This window comes from Passer domesticus, chromosome 11, assembly GCF_036417665.1.
Source record: "Passer domesticus isolate bPasDom1 chromosome 11, bPasDom1.hap1, whole genome shotgun sequence".
In the NCBI taxonomy this organism is placed as follows: Eukaryota; Metazoa; Chordata; class Aves; order Passeriformes; family Passeridae; genus Passer; species Passer domesticus.
In genome coordinates this window covers 22,985,336-23,007,650 of record NC_087484.1, presented here as the reverse complement: position 1 = coordinate 23,007,650, position 22,315 = coordinate 22,985,336, and the positions used below count along the sequence as shown (strand labels likewise).

General features: G+C 43.6%; 1 protein-coding gene across 2 annotated transcripts in view; it reads left to right on the top strand.

Annotated features, from left to right (window-relative positions):
* Nucleotides 1-22,315, top strand: part of ARHGEF4 (Rho guanine nucleotide exchange factor 4) — a 205,676-nt gene that overhangs the window by 138,342 nt on the left and 45,019 nt on the right. For both annotated transcript variants that reach the window (XM_064435811.1, XM_064435812.1), the window contains one exon: nt 19,298-19,437. In XM_064435811.1, coding sequence (XP_064291881.1) covers nt 19,298-19,437 — 140 coding nt within the window. The remainder of the gene's footprint in view (nt 1-19,297; nt 19,438-22,315) is intronic.

The following is a 22,315-nucleotide window of genomic DNA, read 5'->3' as shown; positions in this document are numbered from 1 at the left end:
GGACTGTGCTGTGGCACAGTAAGAACTGGGATCCACTTACCTGGGCTGCTGAGCTCATGCTCGCTTGGGACAGGTCACTGGTTTACAACACACAACTACAGAGAAGTTTTATATACTAAGGTGAGCAAAGAATTCTCAGTTTAGTCATTAACATTCAATTTTGGTTTATTCTGGCCCCTGATTTACAAGAACTTTAAATGGAATCTGACATTTCTTTCTTTTTCCTGGAAAAATCTGTGGATGGAAAGCTCCAAAGTTAGCTTCTACCTGTCAAAACCGAGCACTGTGAAGGACTTCCAAGGTATTTACACATGAGCAGAGATGCCTGGGTGGGTTAGATCTTCACAGCCAGGTTGTAACAGGGACCTGTCACAGCCTGGCTAAACAACCTGGCTGAAGCACTCAATTGATGTATCCTTGCTCCTTCTGGAGCTAGGTCATTGTGGGCTAATTTGGATATTGATCCTTCCAGCCTTGAATTAAAATTTTAAAATCACCTTGTGCTTCCTGATGCATATTCTGTGACTGTAAGGTGAGCCTCTCCCCTGAATTAATAGCTTTGTTCCTGGCTCAGGCATCTTCTGTTCTGCTGGCCACAAGGTATTTGGTGTGATACACCCCAAAAGGCATTTTGTTTGCTGCCTTTGTCTTCTGCCCATCCTGGAATTGAGGAGAACATTAAACTGTGTGCATGCCCAACTGAACTCTTAACTGGTCCCAGTTATCAGCATCAGCTGAGTGGCTTGTACAGAAGTGGCTTCAGGCACTTGAATTCTCTGGTCTCTACAAACATGGTGTTGTCAGAGCAACATCAGCAGAGAGGTTTATCGACAGATTAAAATAAAAATTGCAAATTTTTAAGAGCAATTTCCTAATGGTGCTTGAGGTGAGGTTGGAAGTCATGCTCTGACTGCAAAGGGCAGCTCTCAGGACAGTTGGCTGGTGAGCAGCCACAAAGCTAATTGGAGCAAGACAGAATTTCCCAGTGCAGCTGTTCTGCCCTTGTTGGCACAGATGAAAACCACTCAGAGCAAACCTTGCTGGCCAAAGCCTTTCAAAATCCAGTGAGAGAAGCAGGCTTGGGACTGTGGTTTTCTGCTCCCTGCTCCCCTTGGCTGGAGGCAGGCTGAGTGGGAGTATTCTGCTCAGCATGAATTCCTGCCCTAAGCATTCCTCCCTCCCTGCTGTGCCCCAGTGATGCTGTGCTGCATCAGATTGTCCTAATCCCCTTCTTCCCATGTCCTCTTCGCTCTGGGGGCTGGGCAGCTCCCTGACAGCCTCTGCTGCAGCTTAACCCAAAGCATTAGTGCTCCTGTGATGGTATTTGACAGGCCTCGTGTTTTATCTAGAGGGGGAACGTTCACCGACACAAATAATAACATCTGAATTTTTGTTGCTGGTGACTGAGGGCAATTAAAAGCTAAATGTCACACAGCAGTGTAGGCTGCACTTTTCTAGTGAAAATATTACATGGTGATTTGGTGACAGCAGTTAATTAGTTTGGGCAAATGATCTCTTGCTGTGGATGTTTATCAGTGCAATCACATTTATAGTCAGGGGAACGGGGTAGAAAACAGGGAGGGGAATGCTCTGCCCTTTTGCATTAGGGAGAGCAGATCACTGGGCAGTGTGGCTCTTGCAAGACAGGGACCTGGCTCTGTGCTTTTTGCCTCAGTCCTGTGCTGAACAAAATGCTCAGCAGCAAGACTGTCTCCTGAAGGTCACTGAGCTGCACACAACAAGAGCTGACAGGTCTCTTTCCAGGATCTGGCTGAGCTGCAGTAAATAAAAGAAAATGAGAGACATCCAGGTTGAGCAGAGCTCTCGGGAGGAGTGTTCAAAGTCCAGACCAAAATGGGTACCAGGAATTGCTTTCTGTGCTCGGTGCACCTCGAGGGGCACAGTGAGTAAGAGGACTCCCAAATCAGAGCGTGGCCGTGTCAGGACACGTTGTGCTGGCTTTGCAGAGCAGGGAACTGTCTGGCACTTTCCTCCTGGAATAGCACTGAACTCGGGTGAAGGCAGCAACAGCTCCTGGGGCCCAGAAACACACTGCCCTCAATTTAACTGGATTTGAGTGAGTTCGTGGCAGATGCATTCTTGTTGCCCAGTATAGTCTAAAATGCACTACATCACTCTACTCTATAATTTAAAATAAAGCTGTTCTGAACTCCTAACAACGTCATTTGAATGTGCTTGGCTTGAAGCATAAAACAGTGTGTAGGCTGACTTGTTAAGTGTATGTGTAGTGGTTTAAAGGAGATACAGAGCATATTTTTGGGCACCACAATAAGAGTGCTGTGGGATGAGTTGGAGAGGATCCAGAAGAAAGTAATGAGAGTAATTCAGGGCACATGATCTGCAGAAGTTTGGACGATTTTAGATGTGTGCAGTAGAGGAGAATGGAGAAAGACATGAATCTTGAAATGCCTGGAATGGCTGTCCTGAAGGTAACTACTTGGTACTTATATGTTTGGGATAGTGAGGGGGGAGAAGAGGTTGGCAAATCTGTGACAAAGATGTTTCTGATTGGCTGCTAGGAGAAGCCCTGGAAAAAGATTACCTGGAGAGACTGTGAAGTCTCAATCAGTAAAGGTCTTGAGGAGGAGACTGGGGGAACCTCTCTCAGAAAGTACTACTGCTGTTGATTCAGGTTCAGAGCAGATGAACTGGCAAGGAGATTTGGTGAGGGTCCCTTCCAGTCTTGCCTAGACAAGATCAGGATGAACACTGGGCTACCACCTATGCTTTGACCTGCAATTCAAGTAATTGGCTTCATTGATCTTTTTATTTCATTACTGCACAGTAAATAATTTTGGTTCCATTCCGATATTCCTTTACTCTAGTAAAAGTTGGATTAAATCCTTTCTGCACAGTTAGGAGCACACTTATGTTTCCAAGATATTTATTCCCTACTAATTTATGTATTTAAAAGCCTCCTGCATATTTGTATAGAATGAAGATGACTTCACAGACTCCCTCCTTCCACTTTCAGTGCCATGTTGTATGGATGTTTGAGTTGTGGCTGTTGTAGACTCAGTGGGGTAACTGGAAGGTCCCATAGGTAATTAAAACTATGTGAGTCATGTAGAAAGTATTAAATTTGGTATTCTAGGCAGCTCAGTACCCCTATCTTGGAGAACTTATTCGTGGTGACTCTCCATTTTGTTCCAAAAATGAACAAAAAATATCACCCAAGCATAATTTAGATATGATGGTGTTTAACTGTTTTACTGGCATGGTCAGTTCCTGGTTTGTGAGACCCAGAATGCAGATGCCAGACATTATCAGGCAGTGCTTTCAGCAGCAACGTGCAGGATTCAGGCTCAGTACTCAATGGCATGTGCAGGTTTTGGGGGGTGTCTCACACTCTGTCTTCTGTGTTTTCTTGCCTTTCTGACTCCATTCTTTTGCTAACACAGGTCAGCAACTACTAAAAATGGTGTTGTGTACCCACAGGGAATGAGAATTCCAGATTCTCCTGTGGTGCCTCCAGGGCCATCTCCATGTCCTTGTTAGCTCTAAGTAGCTGCATTTCCTTCACCCTTGGTCACCTCAGAGCAGAGATAACTGGGGAGGGATTGAAGGAGATGTAAATCAAATGCTAGACCAAGACAAAATTGAAGCAGTCCTTCAAGATCTTTCTCATCAGAACCCAGCATGGGATGTTTGTGGGCCATGGAAATACAATTTACAATGTGCTTGTTCTCTCAAGCCCAAATTTGCCTGTCACTCCTTGCTGGATAAATGCAATCCATTAGTTAGAGGCTGAAGAGGCTTTTTCCACTGGTCTAATTGTTTCAACCTGTTTCTGAAATATTTTTATGTGCTTTCATATGTTGTTTTTTCAAGTCCAAATCCTCTCTTATTGCTGCAGTGGAGATGAATATCTATGAGGTTGAGTGGCAACAAGAGGGATCTGCCCCTTCACACAATCCTAATGGTGGCTCTGGGGCTGGGGACGTGTTCCCTTCCTGGAATGGGAGTAGGAAAACAAGCAGAGTGTCTCACAGGAATCACCTTGTACAGGGCTCTCTGTTTTCATTGCTTGTCCTCCTGTCCATCTTGGTCTTGCTCAGCTTTTTCCACATCACACAGAAAAGTGGGATTATCTGAGTGTATGGGCAATAACAGCTCCACTCACTGATGTTGGAAGTATAAATTAATAACTAGGGAGTAAAATGTTTTGCATCATGGGTCTTTTCTGGGCAAGATAGATCTGTTATGAGATGAAGCAGCCTGCACCCTCCCTCCCCTTTGCTAATGTTACATAAAGCTCTTGCTGCTCATGTTCTGCTGAGGTGCTCAGCTGAACCCACTGAGCAGGCTTTCTTCTCTTGCTGCTGACTCCTGCTGTGATCTCACCTTTATGGTACTTTAGGGACAGTGTCTGCTCTGGATGCTCTTTGCACCCTGTATAATTTTGGGATTAAAAAAATAACAGTGTATAATTAAACCTGTATACTTTTGGGATTTGTTGTCTTTTTGACTATTTGTGGAAATACGTGGAATTTCAATGTGAGGATTTTTTGCCTAAGACTCCTATTTCTATGTAACCATTTCTGTGAGCATGATGAAGATACTGATTTTTGTGCCTAGCAAAATACTGTCAGGAGACTGAATTAGGTGCAAATTTCTCTTTTTCCTGCTGTTTTTTCTCAAAGGGAGATCTAACTGAGATTATTCTAAGGAACAAAGGAAGTAGCATCAATTGTGGTGAGACTGAGTTCACACTATTTCCATTCCCCAAGGGAGAGGACAGTATTTGTCAAGTCCAGAAGCTGTCTTCACACAGACCAAACTCAGCTTTCCCTTGGGTTTGACAGATTTCAGTGGTTCTGGCAATAGTCAAGGCCACAGGAATCCAATGTGTTCTGTACACAGTGATGCTGCAGCGTTGTCACCAGGAGAGCAGAAACCTTCTCATAATTTCCAGATCAGTTCTGCAGCTCTCATCGTTTGGAACTGAGAAAACCTACTGATTTCCTCATCAGCCCCAGACTCTTTTTTGAGTCCCAGATCCCATTGCTTGGAAATCTTACATCTTCACAATGTGCTTCTCTCCTCCTCAAAGGCTGGATGAGACTGGAGCTGGCTGAATGTGCAGCTGTAGATTTAGTGGTGGAGTCATTGGAACTGTGATGACCCATGACTGTGGTGCCTGAGTGCCAGCCATTCCAGCTGGCAGTGCCTAAGCCCTCTCCAAAGTGACAACTCAAACTTGAGGTGATCCCAGCCACTGCAGGACATGAGGAGAAATGGTTACAGGTGAAAACTTGTCTGTTGTGCCTGCAGTATGGAGGAGGCCAACATGAAAGGATGCTATTTTGTTGCTTTTAACTGGGAGAACTAATTAGAAGGGAGGTATTAATGATACCTTTTATCATCTCTGTGCTACTACCTTGTTCAGTTGTGAATTCCTCCGTTCTTTTTGTCCCTCCCATCTAGGATCAATCTGTTCCCCATTAAAAGGGATCTGTGCATTTTTCTCTGAGGGAGCTCTCCAGCCTTCATCAGACTGGAAATGCTATTCTGCACTGAAACCAGGCAAGCACGGTTGTGCCTGCTCTGATTGTTTTGCTGTTGACATTTTTGAGATTATGCAAAGAAGGATCTGTGCAGTGTGGTGAAAAGAATGAACCCAAACCTTTAAGGTTACTCTGAGGTTAGTAATGAAAACTCATACAGCTCAGAAAATGTGCCTTGGTATCGACTGGAGGCAGTGCTGTGTACAGAGCAATTATTCTCAAGAACTACAATTTCCAGTTCAAACAAGCTCAGACTGTATTTACAGCAGAGGGATACTGGAGTCAAGGGGATTGTTTAACTTCTGATACACTTTGATGACATTTGCTACGTTTCCAGCAGGAAAGATAAGCAGACGCCAGGAACATGGTGTAGAAATGGCAATTTCCTGCCCTCGGTGGAACTGCACCTGCTGAGTTCAGACACGGACTTGAGGGGAAGAATGTCCCACTTATGGAGCCTGGCCTTTGCATTTGTGTTTGAAAGGAAAGAAGGCAGACAGAGGAGTAATTAATCAAGGTTTGAGGAAACAGGATGGTGAAGAGATTTATATCCCTCATCTATATGTATAATGGCCCTGTCAGCTGCATGATGGGCTCCTTGGAAAGGCTGCTTTCTAATGGGGTGGGATTTAGGGCTCTACAATGCTGAGACTGCTGAGGGTGTGGAGGTTGCTACAGGTCCCTATTACCCATCTTTTGGTTTTATTCAGAAGAAAAAAAAAGGGAGAAGAGGTGGTCAACCCAGTTTGTTGTTACAAGCAAAAAGCTAATTTGTAAAGATTTGTGAGTTTGCTTTGGGCCAGTTTGTGAGTAGAAGGTCACAGCTGAGTGGCTGAAGAGTGAGTGTCCCCTGCACCTGTGTGCCATGGTGCTGTGCAGGACTGCAGCTGGTGGCAGTGCTGGCTCTCTGCAGGCAGGGTGAGGACAGGTCTGCACTGCAGCATGGCCCCGGGGCAGGCTGACAGGAGAGCTGCAGCTCAGAGTGCAGCGTGCCACACAGCACAGGCATCCTGTGGGACATCTGGCACTGCTGCACCCAAATGGCTTTGTGGACTTGATGCCTCAGGTTTCAGCTTTCCTATTTTTCAGATTCTGTGCTGCTTTAGTGTGTGGGTCTGAGTTTCACATTAGGGGATGGGGAGCTCTGTGCACAGAGCAGGGAGACAAAACAATTCCTGCTCTAGCTGGGGACCAAGGACAAATGATCCAAATCTCAGGCCCAAGAGCACAAACAATGTGGGCTGAAGAGAGAAAAACAAGCAGGATGGGACTGCATGGGCTAAAGCTGGAACTGGACAATTAAGTCCAATATGTAAATGAAGCAGAACTGAACACAGTGAGAGACCCCGTGAACACTTGTGCATTTTGTGACCATTTTGGTTCATCTTGGATGCAGCCTGGCTGGGCTCTTGTGCTGCCCAAGGTGGATCCATGGAGGCCTTTTAATAAATCCCTACTTTATTCTTTAACTCTGTCTAGTCTCTGTTGTACAGAAGAGCCTTCACAAGGCATCAGACTAACAAAGCATTCTCAATTTTTTATGAATTTTACAGCATGCTCAGCTTCCATGGTCCCCACTACATGCTATGTGCCTCACTCACTGATTTTAATCACTAGAATAAGTGTCTTTTAAAGCTCCTTTAGAATAAATCAACAACACTCACTGTTCTCACCTGTCCCTGAAGACTGGATTTTAGAGAAAATGAGGAGCTGCAGACCAGTACCTCTCCTGGCTGCTTTTGGGGATTATCTCTGGCTGTTGAGGTGAGGCAGTGCTGCCCTGGCCCTACACAGCAGCCCCTTGCAGGGTGAGCCTTGTCCTGCTGCTGCTGTTTCTCTCCTGTTGGACTCTCCAGCTCACTCTATGCACCCCTTACCTGTCAAGTGAAACAAATGTTTTTGGTGCTGAGAGCGCTGGTCACTGTCACAGCAAAGATGGATGGCTTTCCAGGATGGATGGACATCATCTGGGAATTTGTTTTAGAGGTTGGGGAAGGGCTTTTTCCATATCAGAGGAAGAAATTTATATCTTTTGACAGTAGTCTCCTGAGGGCCTCTTTCCTTTATTGATACTTCAGTGTTGTCCTTTGATGTAATAATCCTGCATTACATAGGCTGTCACTCAGAAATGATGAAGTTGGGCTTTTGGTGCAGGGGAATACCACCAAAGCCGAAGATAAAAATAATTATTTGAATTTATGAGACAGAGACAGCTATACCTTAACTTAAAGGAAGATGTTTCTGCACAGAACAAGTCATGATGAATATGAAAATTAGCCAGGAGCTTGGTCTTACAGAAATATGATCTAAACTGACAGATTTTGTGTTTACACTTCATCCAGGCCATGAGTCCAGCCAGTTTAAAATGCACAGATAGCATCCAATACCAGTGGCACTGTGGAATCCAATGTTTTAAAATCTGGCTAAACACAGAAAATATCACATTTGACATACCTGCCCTTGAGTGAAAGGATTATTGTGCTTGTCTCATAAATCCAAACAATTGATAAGGAATTGCAGGTTTGTTAACCAGTACAGTGCATTAGAACACACAGAGGCTTGCTCTGAAGGGATTTCCTTGTTTTAGCCTGGGTGTATTTTGCAGGCAAGCTCCTCACTGGTGTCACATTTGCAAGGATGACTTTGCTGCAGCCATGTCTCCAGGAGAATGTCCCTTTTCTGACCAGCTGCCTTTGGCTGTGCTTCATTCTTGCCATCTCCAGCTGGGGATGGGTTCAACTTCTAAATTAGCTCCCAAAGCTCCAAAATATTCTGAGTTGCATGCAGTGATCTGGAAGTGGTAATGTGTCATTTGGAATTCACAGTTCAGAATGCATGCTTAGCATCTCAGGCTCACGATTTGCTGAAATGCTGATCTGCCCAATTCTGCTCTTCTGATTTCCTTCTCCAAGCCACAGTAAACATCCTAAGTGATGAATTTAACTATGAAAGGCACCCTGGCCAATATGACCTTGACAGAATGGTTTTGTCCTTTTAAAGGGGCTATTAATAATGGCTTTGAATGGAATACTTAATGTATTTCAAGAGGAATAATGTTTTCCTTGGAAGAGTTTCCTTGCTGTAGGGTGAGATTGCACCTGATACATCCAGCCATGGTTCAGACCTGGAGCTGAATGTTGTAGAAGAGCTCTGAAATGAGGCACCTTCTCACACCAGTTTCCTAGGAAACTTAGTTTTATTGAAAGCAAAGCCTCCTTTTGTTCCTGTGATATTAGAAAGTTTATTGAGATGCATCAATCAGTCGGTTCAGTATCTTGAGGATAATTCTTTAAATCTCATTTGCAGTAATCTATCATATCTGCATCCCCAGACTCCCAGGGAACAAATACTTCACAGTGGGCAGCCCATAAGAACAGTATCAAATGCATGAGGCAGTAAGGCCTGTTCTTGAGCTCTTCAATGTATTTAATAAGAATATCACTGTACAGTGATATTATTGATATTATTTAATTGATTATTTGATTTTATTATTATTTGACATTATTTCGGTGCAGATTTTTTCACTTTCACACATATCACTGGCAGGGAAGTGGGGAGTCCCTGGGGGGAAAGGTGTTGGGGGCTGACAGGTGTGGGGTGCAGCTGGATCTGCTCTGAAAGGCACCCCAGACCAGCCCCAAGGGCAGGAGACTCATCCAGGGCACCTCTGGGCTCCAGCCTTCTTCCTTTGGTTTTCACACCTGCTCTTCAGCACAGGAATTGATGGTTAAAACCAGCCAGTCCTGTGCTCTGGCAGCAAGGTTTGTGCTAACAGAAGTGTAAATGTGCCATGTGTGAGTGGGTTTGAATTTCCACCTTGTCTCTGTCCATCAGGTCCCTGTGCTGATGTGGTGCCCTGCTGTTCTGCACCCACCTTCCAGTGACAATGCTCTTGTGGCTTTTTCTACTCAAATATAAAAACTGGATTACATTTGGCCGTGTTCAGCATCTGTCCTGTGGCTTGCTCAGAGCTGATCTCCCAAATCTGTTCTAAATAACACCAAAGAATTCCCCTGACTAATTCAGAGCCTGGCTTTGACTCCTTTGTGTAGCATCGTGTGATTCAAATGTAAGCTGCAAAAAGCCTGATCCCTCAGCTATTGTGGCAGTTGTAGTTAAATAACATTAATCCTTGATTTTCTATTTTCCCCTCAGAAATATTTGGTAGCTTCATCTCAGGGATTTTCTTAGAACTCAGATTAAAATATAAACTGGGACAGAGGGATTTCCTATAGGTAAAGCAGTTTTAAAAGTATTTTTAATGAAAATATTGCATCTCCAGCATGAAACCAGATGAAGACTGGTCATGCAAAATAATGTCAACAAAACAATGTTGCTGCCCCTTGAGACTTATACTTGATAATGCACAAGAGCAATTGAAAGTCTTCTCATGGCATTCATTTTTAATTACTTCTGTGGTCCAAGGTCATAGATATAAGCCACTTGTCAGCCTGGATAGCTTCACCAAGATAAAGACTAAATTTATGGCATTTATGCAGAATTCTGGGAAAAACCAAAGGTCACATTTTTCAAATTGAAGTGTTCCAAGTGAGCCTCTTGAACCCCTCGTCAGACACTTGGATAAACAGCCTGCCTTCCACAAGTGCCAGCAGAGGCTCGTTGTGCTGCCTGTGCTGCAAACAGCCCCTGCCCAGTGCCTGTGTCACTCATCAGCCCAGGCTGGGGCTTGCAGCTCCTCCAGGCTCTGCTGTTAGTTTTGCCTTAACCAAAGTGGCCATGTTGCCAAGGCTTTAAATTATTATGAAAACAATTCTTCATTTTTAATGGTTCGAGGTATAGTGTGGGTGATGCCATTATAAGAAAGATCTGTGTCTGTTTTGTTTCCATGCAAAGTTGGCATGACCAAGTGGAACATTTTAGACCATTGTGATGTGAATTGTTTTACATCCTAGTGGCATTTCTTCCTAAAACTTCTCTTAGCTATTCTTTGGTGTGTTTTTTCAAGCCAGTAACTAAAACTTCATGTGTAGTGGAATTTTCTTGTTTCTAGACTGTGACTTCAGACTGAAGAAAATTTTTTGCTTTTTGGCAATAAAATATTTAGCAAAGACAGCTTCCAAGCTCTTGGTCTTTTGAGGTTGTGCTTGAACGTAGAGACAGAATAAAAATGCAGAATCTTTGGAAGGATGGGTTTCATTTTTTATTTTCTGATTGTTTGACAGCAGCTTGTGTTCACTAATTCCTGGCACACGGAATGTGTGAGGCAGGTCCATCCTTTGAGAGAGGAGCAGGGCACAGATGTATGGAACTGCATAACCTGCACTAGGTGACATTAGTCTGAACTGAACTCTGGACTGCAGTTAACATTTGTTTTCTGAGACTTCCAGGAAATATAAGTCAACCAGAATTTCCTACAGCATATTTGTGTTCTTTCCTTTGTTTAATAAAGCAACAGGTACAAGAAAGGAGGCTCTGTGAGAGCCCAGGATAGCCGCATTCCTACCATGATCCTGTGAGAGCTCTGAGGAAGCTGTTTTAGAGGTGAAGCAAATCAGCACTAAATCAATAGAATTAAAATAGACAAGGGCAGTGTGAGATCTGGGACATAACAGCACTTGCATGAAGAAATCACCAATTAAGTCTTTGGAAAGTAGCTGCAGAGGCAGGAGGAACAACAATTCCTGAGAGAATGGGGGAACATTTTCTCTTGAAGGTCTTTATTTGACGGCTGGTGATGACTAGAAATATTGATTCTGTCTGAGTTGTTTAAGGGTCTTTCATTTGCATTATAGAAGAGAAAAAAAATGATTAAAACACAGATTTTTGGAATGCTTGAGTATGCACCAGGGCTTTAGTTCAGATGAACAGAGATTAGGTGAAGGCAGAGCAATAAGACTCAGTAGCAGTAAGATAAGTGTGGCTCCTTTGTTTGCACGTTCCCACAGGCAAGTTTCATATATTTGAGCAAACAAAAGCTGAGAGAAGCCCAAAGGTGATTCTAGGGGTGATGCCACAGCAACCATGCACTGAAATTGTGGCAAGTATTGAGATAATTCAGGGGAGTCTGTGGGAATAATCTTTTAAATAAACAGTGTCTCTTTTTGCCTGATTGCTGATCTTCCAACTTGTGGGATATGCCTATAAGGTTTTGAAAATCCGGAGCTGATGCTCTTCTAAAAATAAACAGATAAAAACAAATAAATTCCTGTAACCTTATTGACAAAATCTCTTCCAGCCCATTTTTGTCAGGCTTGTCAGCTGTACTAACACTCTTTGATGCTGCTTTACCTCCCGTGTTTGCTGCAGTAGGTGTTGCCCACTGTAAATAACCATTGTTCTGGTTTCCTGGCCCATTTGCTTGAATTTCCTCAGTTTTTGTTACACTTCTGGATAAGAATGGGTGGATATGGACACAGGGATGTAGCGTTTTCCACTTTGCAGGTGAGCTGGTGGCTCACTGAGCACTCTGCTGATCTGAGCTGACTCTGGTCACGCTCCAGAGGAGTGTCAGACGTGCTGCTCCCCAGGCAGCAGCCTGGCAGGGTTTTGGGATGCAGTGCTCTGAAGAAGGGGCAGCTTTGATGCTGGTGGTGGTTTTCACATCAAGGGAGAGCAGTTTAGTCTGATTTTTACTCAAATGTAGCAGGCACAGGGCTAAGCAGCAGACTGGAAGGGACAGGTGAGAATTCCACATGAGTTTGGAGTGTCAGTGCTTGTTACCTGTTAGAAATGAGAAAAGCAATCATTTCAGTCTTTCACAGAGGAAATGTTCAAAAAATGATGGTAGATTGTCTCACCTAGACACTCACATCCAAACTCCTTTAAACTGCAGCCACTTCAATGAATAAAAGTCATTTTTGGGGCAGTAAATGACATGCCAGGTATTTATTCCAACCTGCACACCCTACCAGGGATATGGTAAAAATGTGCTGGAAAGGATTTGTCTGCCAGCCTTGATTGCTGCCATTGACTTCATGCTTAGACTGTGATAGGGCTTAAAGGACTGAACTCAAATTGGTCCCTGTTGTGTTCAGGGCTGTCCAGACATAAAGTAAATAGCATTTCCAGAGAGGTTCATCTGCAAAACCAGAGCAAACAGTCACTATGGATGAGTAATCAGACCTGAGCAAACAAACAACAAATACACGGAGGAGGAGGACGTGCCTGCTTTTTTCCAAGTCAGTGGCTGTGATGGGAACAAGGCCAGTGAATTAATAGTTTGTGTGCAGTACAGCAGAGGCACTTTTCAACAAAGGATCAGGCTTTGGATGAAGAAAGTATATTTGTGTGATTTCCTATCTGTTTTTCCCAATGTGTCCACTCTTCTTCAAAGCTAGTTAAATCACTGCCCCTCTCCCAGTTGTGCCATCACCCAACAATCCAGGAGGGAGCTGGGGGCAGCTCTGTGCCCTGTGTGTGCCAGGGCAGAGTGGGCCAAGTGGCAAGTGGTGACATGGGAGTCAGAGCTGCAGAGCCATTCATAATCCACGTCTCTCTTCCCCATAATTATCTCTGCTACCCGAGAGAGTTGAGAACTCCCTTAAGCCTCCCTGCAAGTCATTTAGATTCTAATTGGGATTTAAAAACTCTTGAAACCTGAGTGGGTGGCTCAGTGCATTATTGCTGATGAATGGTACCCTGGGTGATGTGCCCAGCAGAGGATCTGTGCTTGGTTTTCCAGTGAAGAGCTGTCCTTTTTTTTTTTCTTCAAGCACAGATTTGCTCTTTACCTCAGCTAATTAGGAACTGGCTTAATTCACAAAAGAAATTCTGTTTGTGGCACTATACCAAAATGTTAATTCAATTTTGTTATGTTGAATCCTTTCCCTTCTTAATGTTTCTTTAAAATGGAGGGGATGAAGCTTGCTTTCTCCACTTCAATATTTTCGTCTTTCCTTCCCAATCTGTGATTTCTCCTTCAAAGACTGGCTTAACATGGTTTTGTAACCTACTCAGAAATGTCATCCTAATGACCTCAGCTCTCTAGGCTTGGTTTTGAAGGACCAGGTTCCTGGTGATTTTCTGGTTTGTTTTGGTATTTTGTTTTATTTAGGTTTTTTCTCCTCACTAAGCTCATCCTAACTGGTCATTGTTCCCTTGTCGCTAATTCCCTGCCTGACTTCCCTCTTCCTGTTAAACTGGCCCACAGCATGAGCAGAATGATGAGAGGGTCCATCAGCACAGTAAGAGCTGCAGAATTGCACTGCTGGGGCAGGAGAGGGATGACATCACTGATGGATTTCTCTGTGGCAGCTGCAGAGGGACCTCCGTGTACCAGGCATCTGATAAATGAAGCACATAATTGAGAGCAGGACTGATGGAGGCTGCAGCTCTATTTCCAAGGAGACAAGGGGTTGGCAATCCCAAATGGGTGAAGAGGAGGGAGAGGGGCTCTTCTCACCTGGGCCATGTGGTCTGGGTGTGGTTCCCAACCCCATGCTTCACTTGTTTATCATCTTAAATCTCTTGAAGTGCTTCCTGCACAGCTGCACTGAGCTTTCCTGTGGGCTGCACACAACCACAGCAATCTCTGCTCAGTGAGGCAGAGGGGATGATGTTGTTAGCTCTGAATTAATTTGCTCTGTGAGTGTAAATCAGCCTCCTACTGTTGTTTTGGTGAATTATTTTAAATGTAAATGCTACAGAGACAAATGAAATGGGTGGATGTGGGAAAAGCACACTTGAAAGAGAGAATTCAAATACAGGAAAAACTGTTCCCTTTGTCAATATAATGTGCTTTTAATAAACTATGGATGCTCTTGGCTTTCCAAGCTGTCTGTAATCATCATGGATTCCTGTCCCAGCCTTACCCCTAAAAGCTGTAGACTGTAAGTCAAGTGAAAACAGATAACCAGCATTTTGGGAAAGTGCCTCCAGCCCATTTTCCTTCAGTCCTGGGTCATTGTTCAGGCTTGTGACCCAGACACACGTCTGGAGCTCCTCGCCACTGGGGAGCTGCTGGGGTTTGTTCCAGCTGAGACATAAACCTCTGTGAGTTTGAGAGAGCTCTGTTAAGAGGCTGTGCTAAATTTGGGGCTTTATTGTCCAACTCCTCCAAGGAAACTATTCTAGAAATTTATTCAGTGAGAACAGTTTTCCAGTGAGAGGGTGGGATTATATTCTTTAATTTATTTATTTTTTTAATATAGTGGTAGGTGTATGGGGGGGGGTTGGCTGTTATTTTGGTTTGGGTTTTTGTTTGAGCATTTTTTTTTTGATTGTTTGACAGCAGCTTGTGTTCACTAATTCCTGGTACACAGAATGTGTGAGGCAGGTCCATCCTTTGAGAGAGGAGCAGGTCACAGATGTGTGGAACTGCATAACCTGCAATGGTGACATTAGTCTGAACTGACCTCTGGACTGCAGTTAACATTTGTTTTCTAACACCTCCAGTAGATCATCTAATTCCAACTTCGTCTTCCCACCAGTTTGATGACCAAGACAAAACCTTTTCTCTGTTTTCCCCTCCCTGCCATCCCTGTTGGTGGTGAAGATCAAGGCTGTCCCAGTGCAGCCCCACTGGTTTGCTCTCCAGTGTCACCTAGGCTTGATTGTGAAAACCCCACCATGCAGGCAGCTGCCTTCCAATTGCCCAATTTACCTCTAGGCAGGATGCAGTTGCACTGGCAGGGTGGCAATGGGATGTTCAGCCAGGCTTGTCTCTCCCTCTGAGCACTGAGTGCTCTTCCCTGTGGAGCCACAGAACTGGTAACAGCTCCAGGGGCTTTCTGGTGGCATGGAGAGCCCTGGAATTGTGTACCAGTACCTCTTAGAGTTGCTTGGCTTCACCTTTCAGCAAGGTAGGGGCACGAGCAGAGCCCAGCCAGGACCCTTCACACTGCTGCCTGCTTATAGCTGCATTCCAGCCTCTGCAGGGAGGTGTGGGCAGGGTGAGCCCTTCCCCTGGACCATCCTGACCAAGCTTCACTTGATTTGCACAGAACCATTCCCTTCTGTCCCTGAGTGCAGCCCAAGTGCTGCCTGCTCAGGCACACAGAGCACCTGTGCCACTCCCTGGTTCCAGTGACACATTTTGGATGAGTTTGGAAGCTTTATATCCCAAGATAATTCTTCATGGAGTCAGGTTTTTGACACTTTTGCTGTATGGATGCATTGAAAAAAGAGTTTGTGTGGCATTCTTTTGTGAGCTGCTCTTGCTAGCATTATCCATCTGCTTTTGTACTGTAATGACATAAATCCCAAGCTTGGGCTAGGACTAACAGCAGCATGAAACAGAGTTTTAGTTCCTGCACATATTGGCTGTAGTACTAAATGTTGGTCACTCCCCCTCCCTCTGATCCTGTGTGTGGGATTTGTTGCCATATTTAGTGAAATTCATCAGGACAGAGGTATAAACATGAAGAAATCTGCTTGAGTTAATTGATACTTGCCTTTACTTTTTGACAGAACATTGTTCCTTGGTGTGACCTGGCTGCCAGGGTCAGGTCAGTGTTCCAGAGAGGCCAGGCCTGACTGTGCCACTGAATTTCAGTGTTAGACAGAGATGAGCACTTGGAGGTGGCAGGAATGCAGCATCTGAATTAGCCCTGTGCAGTTTGATAGTGGCCTGTCCAGGCAGTGCTGTGCTGTGGGCAGGCTGATAGACTGCTTCAGCAATCTCTGCTAACTTGTCTTCTAAGATTTTTGTACAGTGCTTGCTTCTTTTCTACCTGACCTAGTTTGTGCTTTGCACGTTAAGTCAGCTCCTACACTAAAATCCTTCATTCTCCTGCTTCCTTGATGGCTTTCTAGTGCATTGGGTCACCATTCCAGACCACTATTTTATTTGTTTGTGGTCATGCCTTTCATCTAACCTGCTTCAGAGCAAATTCTTATTTTTCATGAATTCAATTCTTCCCTGCAGCATTAGTTTGGGAAGATGTGCAATGGCTGTATTGGGCCATTCTTCTTCAAGGATTGAGAACTTTCTCATGCTTGTGAAGTAGAGTTTTGGTGCAATATGTCTATAAGGACTTTTTTTTTGCCAGCAAATCTAATCCTAAATGCAGTAGCAGGTCTTGAGACAGCAGAGAATTGATGAGCTTGGTAAGATCAAGAGGAAAAACAGATCTCTAGTAAAAGCAAGCACAGCTTTCAAGGCACTTAGCAGAGGTACAGAGCATTTTAAGTAACACAGATAAATACCTCCCTGGAGCTTTTGCTTTTTCATCTAAGCACAGATCAGAGAACAAATAGGAAAATGTGGGGGCAGAAAACAAAAGCTTTAAAGATGCCAATGAACATTTTTCAAGCTGAAGGTTACTTTCAGCAGTGAAAATAGCAGAAGATGTGTAAGGGGAAAGCAATGAAGCCATGTGTAAAATAAGGGAAAAGAATGAGATCAGAGGGCTGCAGAAGAGTTTTGAATTAAGTGACTGCTGACTTGCTTCTTATAAATGATTTATTTTTATTTGTTCTTGAAAAATGTTTCTAATTTGTTTCTGTGCTACACTATCACACTGGAAGTTGTTCATTACTATCAGACAAAGGTTTCTCAGTCAGTGTATGAGCAAAATGTGATACCTTTAATGCCCTTACCTTTAGTTTTTAAAGTTCCAACCATGGTAGCTCTGCATGAAATTATAATATCAGTGGTATTCCAGCTGGTTTTGAGTTTTATATTAATGGACTAGGTCTTAACCCCAGAATTGCTTTATATGCAATCTCTACTACTGGCACATATTCAGTGCAGAATTTCTGTATAATGAACGATGTGAGGTGTCAGAGCAAAGCTAGGGGAATACTTGATTTTTTGGTGAAGTGTCACTTAAAGTTGAATGGTTGGGTAGTTCCATACTTGCTCAGAAAATTTGCTTTAATCATAAGCTCATATGCACCTCTGTGTCCTGAATTGCCATCAGTACCAAGTGCAGTCCCAGCTTCAGACAATCTTTGCTGTGTTGTGCCTATTTATTGAATTCAAAGCATAAGCAAGCAAGTATTTAGTTTAAAAATAGCTCATACTTGTCATTTTGATGTCAGGTCACTGCATTGAACTGATAGCTGCTACACTGAATTTACACCTCAGTGGTAGTAGCAGAGATCAGGTGGTGCAGCCTTAACAAACCATCCCATGTCCTGAAAGTGTTGATGAGGACAAACTCTGCAGGTCTGCCTGGAACCTCTGTCAGCACTTCATTCAGTGCTAAAGTGGTGCAGCTTTGGTTTCAGGTAATTAATAAGCTAATAAATCATGGGGTGCTTTTTTTGACCCAATGGCACAATTAGGTGCATAAGATGCACTTGCATTGTGAAGGGAAAGGAGGGCTCAAGACCAGGTTTGTGAGTCTCTCCCTGTTAAAGCTCTACAAAGTCAAGCTCAAAATACTTTTTTCACCTGTTTTGCAAAAATTTGGAGGGTCATATCATGTAACTTGCACAGCCAAGGCTGTTGCCAGGTGTGCTGATAGTAATGCCTGTGTTTTCATTCACTTTTACTCCTGTAGCCATGTCAAGTCCATTTACTAAAATTACAATTTCTATCAGCTGTTCTCTGCACCATGGCTGTGTAGGTGCTTGCTTCATGCACAGGAATCTTTGTCAAGCCCACTGCTTTGTCATGGAAACTGTTGCCCTAGCAGTTGCTAATCCAGATGAATATGCCAGCAAGTGGTTTCTTTAATCACTGCCATTTTTCACAGATTTGAGAACAGAAGGTTCATGTTCAGTAACCAGTACAGGGATGGGGTGAATGACACTGCACGGCACTGTAGGGTATTTTCTAATGCCTCAAGGAGACTTTAGGAAAAAGGTCCTGCCCATGAAACAGGTGAAGTGACACTTTCCTCTGTGCAAGGAGTATAAATGCCACATTTTTATTTTTCTCAGGCCTTTGGTGTTTGTTGTAGCTGCAGACCGTGATCCCTCCATTATCTGTAGCTTGTTGGGGGCTGTGCTGAGCAGAATGGCCTTCCTGTGGTAATATTGGCTAATTCTGGAGCAAACACCATTTTAGGCATCAAAAAGGATTCTCAAATAAGTGTGTGGAAGAAAGGTGAAGGTTTTTCCCAAAGGCTGAGATTTCCTTTGACCTGATAGGATTTGGTAAATCATAATCCTCAATGTATGAAGTGGCAGGCATGAGCTGCTTGTTACTTAGTCCAGTTTCCTGTCACCACAGCCAGGTCCTAATAAAATCACATTTGTGCCATCATTACCCTGTGCCTTTTTTCAGACCTTGTTTTGCTATTCTTGCTTGGTGTTTTCTTTGCAACATGCAGCAGTTGTCAAATTTTTTATAATCATATTTTCTGGTCTAGAGAAATACACAATCATTTATGGGGGTAAAACATGAGTGGAGAAAAATTCTCTGAAGAACAGGCATGCATAAGGGTTGAATTCTGACCCAAAATTTCCTCTAGTTTCCTTGTCTTTTTTCCCTTTATGCTGCATTAGGGTGCTCCTTGCCCCAGTGAGCTGCCATCCTGGTTTGTTGTTGTTGTTTTTTTTTTTTAAAGTTTTAAGGTTTAAAGTTATTTTTTTATTTTGATTTATATTTATGGATAAATGATTTTTTTCTGTGTGTTTTATATGGGTAATTATTTTAATATTAGGAGTTAATAATGTAAGTTCTTTAAAATGATATGGATTATTTTTAATGTTTGATGGGATAATAGGTTATGTTTTGTTTTTGTAAATAAAAAATATTTTTGTGGTAATTGAAGAGAAATAGAATTAAATGTAGATGAAATTTTAGAAGTGCTGTATTTAAAAAATTTTATATATAGGGTGATGTGGAGGAATATTTATTATTATTTATTTTTTTTTTTTTAATGCTGTGTACCAATGTGTGCATTTTGCTGTTGCAGTGATCACTGATGGAGGCCTGGACAAGACAGCCCTGACCGACGATGTGGGGAGCGAGGAGGATCTGTACGAGGAATTCCGCAGCTCCAACCACCGCTACGGCCACCCCGGGGGCGGCGGCGAGCAGCTGGCCATCAACGAGGTGTGTGCTGCTGCTGGGACACAGCCAGGCTGCTGGTTCTGCTGCTGGGACACAGCCAGGCTGCTGGTGCTGGCTCTGGAACCACGGCCAGGCTGCTGGTGCTGGCTCTGGAACCACAGCCAGGCTGCTAGTTCTGCTTCTGGAACCACAGCCAAGCTGCTTGTGCTGGTTCTGGCTCTGGAACCACAGCCAAGCTGCTTGTGCTGGTTCTGGCTCTGGAACCACAGCCAAGCTGCTTGTGTTGGTTCTGGCTCTGGAACCACAGCCAAGCTCGTCATGGTACAGTGGATGGGGCTTTAAATGTCATTTACTGTGGGCACCATTTACAGCCAGGTGACAACAGGGGCTGGGCTGTCCATCAGGGTGCTGTCCCCAAGGCAATGCACTCCCACAGGGCCTCTCCTGTTGCTTATTTTTGATTGAGAAGTTTAAAAACATTAATGAACAAGTTCAGGCTTGGAGTGTGTTTGTACTGAAGGCATAATGGAAATGTTAAAAAAATCCCTGGCCTACCTGTTTCTTTAGTCACAGGTAAGGAGGGTGCAAAGTTTGATACAGGTTTGGTCTTTGCTGTTTCTTCCTGTTCCCCAGTGTATTCACTCTAGGGATGTGAAAGTCCTGCCTACTGAAATAAATCACACAGGACTCCAATTTCTTCATGGTGGAAAAAGCCCATTCTTTATTCACATATTCACTCCTTTTTATACAGTGTTACAGACCTTATGTATGACTCTTAATTGGTCAGTAGCTTTCTTGCTAATTACTTTATTGGTTCGTAAAAGGTATTTTACTTGTCTGTCAAATCTCTCTACTCTTAAATACTTTACATGTTTTCTTCAGTGGTTCTCATGGGATGGATTTAATGTTTATCTAGGTGCCAGTTGTTTTTCACCTAGGAATAGATTGTGTTAAGGAACTGCTCACACAAGGATTGCTTTCACATGGGAATTTGTAAAGTGCTAGCTTTGCTTAGAAGAAATGACAGGCTAGCTATCAATTTAACAGAGCAGGCCTGATTTTATGAGGTCTTTTTTTAAAATAATTTTTCTACCTTAATGCAACACCTGTCTTTTTAGTCACTGTTTTCAGCTATTTTCTTTTATAGTGCTGATCCTGATTAAGTTGACATCAGCAGTGTAAAAACACACTACTTGGTTTAAGCAGTGCCATGAGCACCAAACTAACAGATCTAAGATATTTTGCCTGAAAAAGTACTGGTTTTTATCTTGTGCACTAGAGCTGGCATCCTGCTCCACACAGAATGCTTTTTCTGTGAGGTGAGCTTGAAAGAGGGGAGCATGTTCACCACATGAGTGATCTCTTGAACTCCTACACCTTTTTCTCTCTTTCCTCTGCTCTGTTAGCTACACATGACCTTCCCAAGATGAGAAGCGGGGATGAAAGAAGTATTATGTTTTCTTGTGCTAAGCTATAACTGAAACTACGTGGCTCTCAGTGTGTGTGTTTGATACACCCACTGATGGTGCTTCTGGGGTCTGAAAAAGCTCCAGAAAGCTGCACAGTGAGGGTAACAGCTTTTCTTCAAAAACAACAACAGCAAATGCTCGTCCAGCAGGTCTCCTGCTCCCACTGCTCAGAATCCCCACCTACAGCCCTGGCTAAGGAAGGGAGTTGGTTTATTTTCTTTTCCTATTGCTTACATCCAGGGGTTATCAAACCATGGTCAGAGCTTTTTAATTTAAACTCAGTGGTCTTGGGCTGGTGTCACTGGCAAGAAAATATGAGCAGAGCACCACAAAATCTTGAGTTGTGTTCTTCTACATTTACCTGGTGTGTTTATGAGAGTCCCAGGCACTACAGGGGTGAGTCCCAAAGTATTCACTGAGTCTGTGGGAGGAGGATTCTGCTTCGCTCCCACTCAGGTGCTTGCATTAAACAGGATATCCTCTGTACCTTCCCTTCCCTTCCCTTCCCTTCCCTTCCCTTCCCTTCCCTTCCCTTCCCTTCCCTTCCCTTCCCTTCCCTTCCCTTCCCTTCCCTTCCCTTCCCTTCCCTTCCCTTCCCTTCCCTTCCCTTCCCTTCCCTTCCCTTCCCTTCCCTTCCCTTCCCTTCCCTTCCCTTCCCTTCCCTTCCCTTCCCTTCCCTTCCCTTCCCTTCCCTTCCCTTCCCTTCCCTTCCCTTCCCTTCCCTTCCCTTCCTTTCCTTTTTTTTTTTTAAATCAGAAAAAAACCCCAAACTTGCCACCAGGTCTCACCGTCATGCATGTGGTGGTTCTTTCTTTCTTTATTCATTATTATTGAGAACAATTTCTTTTCTCTCATTTCTTAAAAGTTCATTTTATTAGAGTAAAATCCCCTCACTTGTAATCAGGAAAGCAAATGGATGTGTCCAAAGCAGGTGTAATTAGTATAATCTATGAAGCATATGTGGGGTTTTGTTGGCCAGTTGACTTGAAAGAAAAAAAGATTATTTTTGGCTTGTTCCCTAGAATCTTGCCTGTTCAGGAGCCAACAAAACTGTAAGAACAAACAGTTCATTATTTACTTTGTCAACTTGTTCCTAGCAGTAATTAATCCATCACTTGGTTCCAGTGAGCCTCAGCAAAGCTTCCCAGAACAAGAGATTACAGAAAAGTACAAAATCTCTGCAGTGGAACACTGAATCTGTGAGATGGGAATTCCAAAGCAGCAGCCATCTTCAGTGCTGGAATTGAAATATCTCAAATAGCTGATAGTTGGACAGGCTTATCCTCATCCTCCCTGCTGGACCAAAAGGTTTAAACCTGAGTGTGTTCCATAGTGCTAGGAGTGATGTCGGGTGAAGATTTCAGTGTTCACTCATTCAGTCACATTTTGTGAGTAGTCTCAGCTTTGTTTTATTGTATTCCAAGCTGCATTTTATTGGTTGTGGATAAGGA